The following is a 10,947-nucleotide window of genomic DNA, read 5'->3' as shown; positions in this document are numbered from 1 at the left end:
AGTTAATTGATGCATTCATTGTTTTGGTATATGTACACATACTCCCTCCGTCCGGAAATATTTGTCATCAAAATGAATAAAAAGGGATGTATCTAGATGTATTTTAGTTCTAGATACATCTCTTTTTGTCCATTTTGATGACAAGTATTTTCAGACGGAGGGAGTATTAATTAACTCTCGTCTTTCTTCCTTTTTCTAGCCCTCCGGATCGAGCACAACTTCGGTAAGGAGACGAGGCCCGAAGAAAAAGTTGAGGTCAAATGAAAAGTTTGAGATCACAACAATCGCGCGCGACGGTGAACCGATTGAACCCATCCGGACAAAGAATGCATTTGCTGCTCAGTGCGGGGTTCTTGTTAGGGACAAGATCCCGATCAGCATCCACCAATGGTATAAGCCTAAGGAGGAAGACCCTCAGGTGTCTTATGTCAATGATATGCAGAAAGATGATCTTTGGACTGAGCTGAAGGCAAATTTCACCCTACCGCCAGAGGAGGATCCGGAGAAGCCAGTTAAAGAGCAATTAATCAAGTCTTGTGCCCTTAAGAAGATGGCTAGCCTATTCAGGAGGTGGAGGAAAGAGCTGAAAAAGTTTGTCGACAAAGAAGAGATACCAGAATTCATCGGCAAATATGAGAAGATCAGAGATCACTGGCCCGCATTTGTGGCCTACACGACATCGGAAAAGAGTAAGAAGATGTCAGCGACAAACAAGCAAAATGCTGCGAAGAAGAAGTTTCACCATCGCACAGGGTCAGGTGGCTACCTCAAAGCCCGGCCTAAGTGGTCCAAGGCTGAGAATGATCTGCTTGATAAAGGGATCGAACCAGAGACAATGAGATGGTCAGACCGTTGCCGGACTTGGTTCTTCGGGGCTGGCGGAACCTTGGACCCTATATCAGGGAAGTGCCATTGGACGGATGAGCAACTGAAAACACCAGTCACAAGGCTTCGGCAGTATATCGATGCAGCGCAGCAAGGGACGTTCGTTCCAGACAGGGAGAAGGACGAGCTCACAATGGCCCTCGGGAATCCTGAGCACCCTGGACGGACACGAGGCACGCCAGGCTCCAATCCGTGGAAGGTTGGTTTTCCAGACGCAGGGGGTTACAAAACCCACGAGAGGAGGAAGAAACTGGAGCAGAGCCAACTGTAGGCGTTGCACGAAAGGGTAATGGGGATAGAGGAACGAGAAGCAAATCACAACAAATGACCTGCCGAAGCTTCCCTCGAAGCTACCCCGCCATCTCAGCGGAGAAGCAGCGTGGCTTCCACCGAGCTGCTTCAGCCAGAGCATGTCTTGACGGCTCCTGCCAGCTATCCCGTGGATGCTATCATGGAGGCTCAAAATTGCCAACTTATGGCGCGATGGATGAATTTGAAGGTCAAGGCGGCTGTTGGCTCTGTTTATCCTACTGAACACGGCACAACTTTTCACTGCCGGTCGATTCCAGAAGGATATGCTAGGGTGATGGTGGATGAAATAATGGAGGGATTTGAGGACCTCCAACTTGACTACCCTACCAGTGAAGGGGAGACTAGGCTGGGTTCTGCTCTGAAGACTCCATGCCTATGGCGGAAGGAGCCCATCAACCTTCCGAACTGGACGCCTCCGCCTCCTCCTCCTCCTCCTCCGGCGAGTCAGGGCACTCCGCCTCCTCCACTGCCTCCTTCTCCGGTGAGTGACGATCAGGGCACTGGGCCTCCTTCTCCGGCGCGTGGCGTCACTCCGCCTCCTTCTCCGACTGCGCCGGCGTGCCCGAGCAGCCAGCAGCCTCCTCCTTCTCCGGCGTGTGGTGGCACTCTGCCTCCTTCTCCGCCTATGCCGGTGCGCCCGAGCAGCCAGCAGCCTCCTCCTTCTCCGCCTCGCCAGCAAGGGCGGAAGAGACCCGCCGCCGCCCCGGCTGCTCTGGCGCGTCGTAGTCCTTCTCCTCCGCCTCGTAAGCAAGCACGAAAGAAGACAAGCGCCGCAGCCACTCCGTCTGCTTCGGCGTCTAGCAGTACAGCCAGCAGAGGCGGGAGGCAATATAGATACGGTCCTTCTCTCAAGCCTCTAGAGAAGTTACCGTACGAGAGGACCAAGGAGGAAACCGCGAAGATCGTGCTGGCCGAAGTGGACGACTTCTTTGCCGGGTTGAAAGCAAAGAGACATCCACCTCCGGAGGAGAAGGTAGATCCGGTAAAAGCAAATCGCACTATCGATGCCCTGAGGAAACCACCAAAGTCTCCGCCGAGAACCAACTATGAGCGCATTACTGAACAGACATATCTCGAAGCGAAGCGGTCGGGAAGTACTGTCAGTGATGAAAGGTTAAAAGAACGAGCAGCTGGGAAAAAATTGTCCAGCTCGGCGAACAAGCAAAGCAATCGTGCCCCCCGCTCAATGTGTCTAGCGGTGACATCGTCGCTAATGCTCCGGGGCCGGTGGCCGGTTATGGCAATCTTGCAGATTACCTGCCTGATGATCAGCTTCCTGATTTCTTGGAGGTGGACGAACACAGATACGAGTACGGGAAGCCTCTCGTCAAAGATGAAAAATCTCTAACTATGATGTGAAGATTACATAATTGGTACATGAAAACCTGCAGAGAGTCTGGGGGGACGAATGCTTTGTATCTGAATATTAAAGAGGAGCACGACCTCGTTGGAATTGATCTGTTGGCTGTTCCATTTGAGGAGTTCTTCGAGTTCTTCAATTAAAAGGCACTCGATAAATTAACGGTCTTTTGCTACTGTCTGTAAGTATTATTTCTGTCATTAAGTCTATATATATAGCTCGGCTCTTTCATTGCATGTATTTACCCTTACTATATTATGCAGATTGAAAATCGTTGAGTGCAAAAAACAAGAAATGTATGATATTGGGTTCATTAACACAAATATCATAGATGAACTTCAGGTTACAAAGCACGCCGAAGAGGCCGAGGCCAACTTGCTACAATCGTTGATCAAAAATCAAAACAAAGATTTAATACTCTTTCCTTACAACTTCCAGTGAGTGTTACTGTCGTGTGCATATTCGGTTTCCCTTATTACTCGAGCGAGGTTATAGTAATGTAATTGACAAGTTATGCATGCGTGCGCAGATTCCACTATGTTCTTCTGGAGATTAAGCTTGAGCGGGGAGTAGTAAACGTCTTAGACTCGAGACGAAAAAATCCCGAAACCTATATGGACATGACTAATTTGCTCAACAAGTAAGTTCAATCGATCATTATCGCACCATATCGGCAACTTTTTGTTCATTTCCTGATATCTCAAGTAATAATAATTATTTTCTTTGTCTTGCAGGGTTTGGAAACAGTTCACCGCAGAAGTTCCGGGACTGCCGAAGGAGCTGCGATATACATACCCGAAAGTAAGTACTACTAGCTAGCTAGTTGCGCGCATCTCCCGTTGATTCTATAGCTGTACTTTCATCAATGTCATTTATAATGCTTCATTATCAGTTTGATTGACATCTATTTCTTGTCAAGTGCTTGTGGCAGGAACAAGATAATGATTTCTGTGGATACTACGTGTGTGAGTTCATCTAGAACACGACTTTAAAAAATAAGCGGGGCTACTCTAAAAGACAATATGAAGTGCGTAAGCAATAATATTCACAATTTCATTTTATTACACCATCATTTCTGTTGAGTTTCATTCATATATGTATTAACCCCCTTCTTCAAATTAGACGTGGCAGATGCGGGATGAACTCCTAGAACAAGATCGCATGAGAGCAATTCAAGAGGAATTGGCGGGATTCTTTCTTGACCACGTCATCAATAAAGCCGGAGAATATCATGTGGAAATTGATTTCAATTGCTAGGGGATTGTAAGAGATCTTACATATTGTATATGTATGTAGCCAGTAGCGTCGGATAGATAATACGAAAACTTGTTGTTCGACCAATCTCTCGGAGAAGGAGAGGTCGATCGATCACTTCTTTCGGTATGCATGACGAATTTCTGTACTTAATGATTCCCTTCATTTTCTTACTAGCTAGCGTGTCGAGGGCCTCTCTATGTACAGTACGTAGCGTCGACCAAGCACGGACATAAGAGAGGACACTTCTCTCTATTATGACGCGTGGATGCCTTTTGATCCCGGTTGGTGCCACCAACCGGGACCAAAGGCCCTCCTGCTTGGGCTCGGCGCACCGGCCTACATCTGTCCCGGTTCGTGTTAGAACCGGGACTAAAGGGGGGAGACATTAGTAACGACCCTTTAGTCCCGGTTCAAGAATCGGGACTAAAGGCCTTACGAACCGAGACAAATGATCCCTTTTATACTAGTGAAACTGCTCTTACAAGTCACAACAATGGTCACACACGCGGACCACATAGTAAGATTGCGATGGCCTGTTTTACCTTTTTTCTCCGCCTTTCATGTCTTTCGAGGAAGCGGCGCGCAATCTCGTTAAACTGGTCGTTCCTAGGCTGAGACGACTGATAGTGATAGTACAAGGAGGTGGTGAGAATCCAGGTGAGAGTGATGAACTCGGTGCCGCTGCTGAGCTGCCTGGCATGGGAGTCGTTGCTGCAGTGGCTGGCTGCGTAGCACAACATCTCCACCCACACCTGTGAGATGACTTGCAGCACCTTGTCAACCCCCTTACCCCGAGGCTGAGCCTCGCGCATGTTCAGCATGTTATTTGCAAGTTGTACTTCTGGTCGGATGTAGGCTCCTTGCAGCTGCCGCTGTCGCCGGGTATCCTTGAACTCCTTGAACTTGTCGCAGAAGCTATCGTACTGGCTTCGACGAACTGGGCTTGGCAGCAAGTGAGGCCGCTCCACAAGAAGGAACACCATGTATCTCGACAGTGTGTCGATCGCGTTGATGCGACCTTCTCTAGATGGCACATTTACACCCCGAGTGCGGAGAAAGGCGCCGGTGGCATAGTGCAAGGCGAGTATGCTGCCGCCAAAACCAGCCTCCTCCACTCCGTGCACACCGTTGTATAATTCGGCGCCAGCGCCATCCTTACCCCATCTGCCGAGCACGAGCTGGCCAGGGACACCTAGGATGCGGTTGTTTTGTGCATAGGCTTGTACCATATGCTTGATTTGTGCCACCACTAGGTCCTCCACATCGTGTGAGATCGCAACAGAGCCGAAGAAACGCAGCCTACTCCACCATTGCCCTAGCCTGAAAAAATCCATACACGACCTCAAGTATGTATTCTTCTGTCGGTACTGGTCCAGCTGAAAAATGTCGTGTTGCCCGATGGAGCCCGACCACTTCCTACATCTCTCTGCGGCCTTGGCACGCTTGCGAAGGCACGCCACATGCGTGTGTAGCCATTCCCACCCTGAAGCTTGTAACTGGGCGCATGTCCATGTTGACATGACTATCCTCAGCAGGGATACCAATTCCAACAGGAAGGCCCCAGCCAACAAGGTGTAGGTGACGACCCTGTCCCGCCTGTTGTACCTGTAACCCCCCATAGTGGAAGTGGACGCCTGGAAGAGGTGGAACGCCACGATAGTGGCGACAAGGGAGACAATTCGGGACAGGCATCCGTACCAAGCGCCAATCACCATGGCCTTGGTGTAGAGAATGTCACGCATCAGGGAGAGCTGCATGCCAACCAACTGCGGCAACATGTTGCGCCTAGTGGTAGTGCCATCACCATGATACACCAATATGGCTCCGGTCTGGAACAGGGACGGCCAGACCTTGTAATCCACCAACTGGCCCATACAGATATGGAGAAGGTCATGGGCTCCCTGCAGGACCTCCTCCGGGTCATCAGGATGAGCCGGGGCTTTGTACTTCTTTTCAAGGTCCGGCACCTCAAAGCCGTCGAGGAACTTCCGGATGCTGTCAAGGCCGGAGGACTTGAGGGCGTATATCCTCTCCCCGTACTTGATGACGCCTACCATGAACATAAGCACGGATGCGGCAAGCAAAGCCCCGCTGGCAACATACTTGTACAGCACATAGGCCGCTCCGGCGGCCTGCACCACCAGAGTAAACAAGTGCCGCAGCCACAGGTCGTTGTCCTCCATGGCGTAGGCGGTGACCGTGTCCTGTCCACCCAGGTGCACCAGCAGCAAGGACGCCCAGAACGCCATGAGCTGCTGCTGCTCGCGTGGCTTGCAGCTCAGGGACATGTGGCCCAGCACGTAGATCGCCACCGAGTCGGCCAGCAGGTACAGCAGCCACAGGATGCCATTCAGCGCTGCGGACAGCAGAGCCCAGCGGGATGCACGCCGGCGCCACTCGGTGAAGACGAGCAGGAGCACTTGTAGCAGCAAGCTTGAAAGCAGCAGGATCTGGACCTCCCATCCTCCCAACTGTTCAGCCAGTCCACCCATCGATCGGCCACTGAGCATGCCAAATTGATCATCAATCGATCAATTAGAATACAATTCGTGTTTCCTCCGACAAGAACTTAATAATAATCTAACTAATCCGTCCTATAATTAACTTATTACAACCCTAAAAACACAACATTGACAACAACAAAGATACGTCGGATTCGAAACTCAAGAGAAAAAAATATCAAACCTACCTCTTGGTCAACAGTGTCGCGCGCCACGAGGAACCAGCAGACTCTAAGGGGAATTATTGGTGAGGAGCAAAGTGAGTTAGACTAAGCTAGTATTCTCGCATAAAAGCAGCAGGATCACACACACACACATATATATATAACAAACTACTCCCTCCGTCCCATAGTGTCAAAAACGTTCTTATATTATGGGACAGAGAGTAAATGATACCCCACCCGTTGTTGTGGGAATGTTTTGCAATATAACCAGTGAGAATTGATTGTATGAAACATGAGTATATAAATTAACAATATGAGAACTGAAATTAAAAACAATTTGTGGTGTTTGATTTTTTACTAATCGTATAATATAAATATCATAACAGTATGTAAATTCTCATGCATGTGCATGTTGATGTGCCTTTTTATATGCATGATTGCATCTTATGATGGATCTTTCTCCATGCATGTTAAATGATGATGTGACATACTTACATACATGTTAAAAAATAGATTAGTGAAAACTAGCTATTTAGATATACACTACTCCCTCCGTTCCGAATTACTTGACTTAGATTTGTCTAGATACGGATGTATCTAGCACTAAAATGAGTCTAGATACAGCACCTCACCTAGTCGCGTGCGGCGGCTCCCGAAGGCTGGCCCACACGCGCAAGTGGTATGACTGCAAAAGGCAGAGTTGCAGTAAATGTGACAGTAAATTTGACCTGTCACAATGCTGCTAGGACGGTAGGACCCCAGGAGTGTGACTTTAAGGAAAGGCTACACTACTTGTTAATGCTAACAACAGTATCATCAGCTTTTTGCATGTGCTAGTCTGTTAGCGTAGTGATTCAGATTTAGCATGTACTTACATTAAATTGCTTTTAAATAAGTTGAAACATCAATTACTTTTTTTTTGCAGGGAAACATCAATTACTTTCACGCATAGTTGACATGTTTAAGGTATAATTTCTTTTGACAACTAGGTTTAAGGTATAATTGAAAGGTTTAGACTTTAGAAGGTGCATTTACCGGAGATTTAAGATATACTTGCGAGTTTTTAGTTTCTGATGTTGCCAGATTTAGGGATACATTTATTGAAAAAAAAAATGCTGGATTTTAATACCACGTTTGCCGGAGATTTAAGATACATTTATCAAATTTCAGGGTACTTCTGTCGAAGATTTAAGGTACAACTGTCAGGTTCGCAATTTTATGTTGTCAGATTTTAGGGGTACGCTTGCCAGATTTCATGTGTGTGTTTGCCGGATATTTTAGTTGTAGTTGCCTGATTTTGGGGTGCTTTTGCTGAAATTTAAGGTAGAATTGCCAGGTTCCTAATGTTATGTTGTCAATTTTCTCGGGTACACTTGCCACATTTTAATTGTGTGTTTGCCGACGATTTAGGGTACAGTTCTCAAATTTTAGGATGCTTTTGCGGAGAGATACACTTGTCAGATTTCCAATTTTATGTTTCTGATTTTAGGGATATACTTGCCTGAAAAAATCATACCTACCTCTCAGCGTTGGCACCTGGTGGGGAATTTCTTCCCTTGCGTATAGAGCAGCTAGCGCGCGCCACCGGGAACCTGCGAGAATCTAAGGGGAGTTATTGGTGGGGAAGCACAGGGAGTTTGACATGATTGAGCGAGTGCTTTTTTTCAAAACGGGGGCAAAAGATTTGCCTCGTCCATTAAATGAGAGGATAATAGAGTTACAGAGTGTTTGAGTGAGGTATCTAATGGGTGTGCCGGGTGTGCCATGGCACATGTAGAATTTTAGAAAATATTTTTTTGCCGTGTACCAATAATTAGCCAATTTTCAAGACCCTTCCAAACCAATTGAAATAGACATTTTTTTTAACATGTGTACACCTTTCAGTTCATTTCTGGGTCCTCACACCACACATATATAACCAATAATCATGCTTGGAATTAATGCACAAAAATGAGTGTACGAAGATGTGACAAGCGGCAGCTGAAGTACCAGATTCCTCTTATATTATAATGTTACAAGACAAGACATGATTCAAACTTGGAGTAAGCCGAGGAGAAAGTAAGAACCAAAAAGAAAGTGATGTGCTTGGGTACACGCCCCCTAGAAAAGTTTGAAAATGATATTTTCGTTCATCAGCGTAAACTAAAAGATTAATCCTCATGTTTATCATCAATTTGCTTTTTCGGGTATCATGTTCAAGTGTGAATGCTTCAAAGCTAGACGGCCAAGATATGTGACAACGTCCAAATACCGATAATGCTACACCTGCGTATGGGTTTACGAAACCTTACGTAAATCCTTCCCACGCTAACTAAACTGCCCCCCTGATTTTCAGGGTGGGCCGGTGTCCCCAAATTCGGCCCAATCCAAACCCACCACATCAGATCGTACGTAACATACGTAAGACACGTTACATAACTGTAGCATCCTGCCATTGGCTGAAAACTGGCCAAGTGTTTTGTCTGTCGATTAACCTGGCACCCCACATCCACCGGGTCGTCTTGCTGGGACGACCGCGGGGGCGATTCAATCTCTTGGCCGCAAGCAGCCAACCGGCCAACTCCTCATCTCACCACCGCCTGTGGCCTTGCCGCCGAAGCCTGTGCGGGTCCAAGGACGACGGCGGCGGGGCGTTCTCTATCTCCCGGCTTGGATCCTGTCAGTGGGGGCCCACTGAAGGCCTTGGGAGGATCTGCGCGGTGATTTGGTGTTGCCGTGCTATGAGGCGTGATGCATGATTTGGAGGTGCGTGCTCGAGGCAGGGTCGCTCTGTCCAGGTGTGGCTCCTTCTTCGGGAAGCACATGACCTGCCAGTAGCGGGTCGGTCACGGATGTTGGATCCCTGTCGAGGCTCCGGCTGAGCAGTTGCTGGTTCGGTGTGGCGCGACTGCCGGTGAAAATTGTGTCGACCTCAATTATGGCAGTCGATGTCGGTATCGTAAGCGTCGTCTCCTTGTTGAAGGCATCGTCAGATGCAATCGTTGTCACCGTGTTCCAGCTACTTCAGGGGAAACCCTAGATCTGGGTCTCCCAAATCGAACGATGGCAGTGCCTTCGGGGCTTTTCTCCCTCTTGGGTCATTGTTTTGGACACACCGGATGAACACTACGTACAACTAAAACCAGCCCTCAAGTTTCCCCGAGGTGGCGCTGCAAGTGGCTCTAGTTCGGACCAACACTCGGAGGAGCACTGGCCCGGGGGGGGGGGGGGAATAAGATGACCCTTGAGTCTGCAGAACCCAAGGGAAAAAGGCTTAGGTGGCAAATGTTAAGACCAAGGTTGGTCCTTGCTGGAGGAGTTTTATTCAAAGTGAACTGTCAAGGTGGTCCCATAAATCACCCAACCGCGTAAGGAACGCAAAATCAAGGAACATAACACCGGTATGACGGAAACTAGGGCGGCAAGAGTGGATCAAAACACCAGGCATAAGGCCGAGCCTTCCACCCTTTACCAAGTATATAGATGCATTAATTAAATAAGAGATATTGTGATATCCTAACATAATCATGTCCATCATGGAGCAATCTTCAACTTCACCTGCAACTAACAACACTATAAGAGGGGCTGAGCAAAGCGGTAACATAGTCAAACAACGGTTTGCTAGGAAGGATGAAAAGGTTAGAGGCTGACATGGCAATATGGAAGGGTAGTGCAGCATAGCGATAGAACGAAGCAACTAGCAAGCAAAGATAGAAGTGATATCGAGGGTAATGGTCATCTTGTCTGAGATCCTGCAAGGAAGAAGAACGAGTCCATGAAGAAGACAAACGGACGTAGTCGAAAAAATCCTCACAACTCCGGAAACCGAATCTAACGAGAGAAGCAAACCGGAAAGAAGCAACCAACATGGTAAACACACATCACATAAACATGGCATGATGCACAATCAAGTATGATGCATGTCCGGTTTAATGAGGCATGGCATGGCAAAGTGCAACAAACAATACTACAAGTTAAGCGGAGCTCAATATGCAACGAGTTGCATATTGACAAAACACCACATTGACATATTTAGTTTAATCCCGTTTAAGCTACCAAACAATATTAAATATTGTTAAACATGGCAAGAGGTGAAGCATAATTAAACTACCTATCTAGGAAAGTTTAAATGAGGTCGGAAAAACAAACAACAACTCCGGAAAATCCCCACATGTCATTTAGCAATTTAAAGCAACCAACATTTTAACATTTTAAATGTTGTTATCATGATGCGGATGACATATGTAAGTTTTATGCAATTTTATGAAAACGTTGACATGAGCATCTTATGAAGCATTTGTCACCGTGGTGGAAAGAAAGGGTGCCACGGCGACGAATCTGAAAATGATGCCACGACTACATATCGATTCTGGTAGCTCATAGAGATACCGGTGCAAAAGGAAGTGTGGATGTGCAAACGTGCAAGTGTGACGGGGAGTGATCCCGGATACCGGGTGTCCCACATGTCGGTGGCATGGAAACGAGGAAC

At 47.5% G+C, this 10,947-nt stretch overlaps 1 protein-coding gene across 1 annotated transcript; it reads right to left on the bottom strand.

Annotated features, from left to right (window-relative positions):
- Nucleotides 1-4,251: 4,251 nt before the first annotated feature.
- Nucleotides 4,252-6,595, bottom strand: LOC119325808. The gene is made up of 2 exons (XM_037599532.1): nt 6,504-6,595; nt 4,252-6,316 (listed from the first exon to the last, which is right to left on the bottom strand). Exon 2 carries the CDS (start codon nt 6,304-6,306, stop codon nt 4,312-4,314), a length of 1,995 nt encoding a protein of 664 aa, XP_037455429.1. The 5' UTR covers nt 6,307-6,316; nt 6,504-6,595; the 3' UTR covers nt 4,252-4,311.
- Between the last annotated feature and the right edge of the window lie 4,352 nt (nt 6,596-10,947).

Source organism: Triticum dicoccoides, chromosome 6B (assembly GCF_002162155.2).
Source record: "Triticum dicoccoides isolate Atlit2015 ecotype Zavitan chromosome 6B, WEW_v2.0, whole genome shotgun sequence".
In the NCBI taxonomy this organism is placed as follows: Eukaryota; Viridiplantae; Streptophyta; class Magnoliopsida; order Poales; family Poaceae; genus Triticum; species Triticum dicoccoides.
The sequence above is the reverse complement of the archived record's forward strand: the minus strand, read 5'-3'. Positions and strand labels throughout refer to the sequence as shown.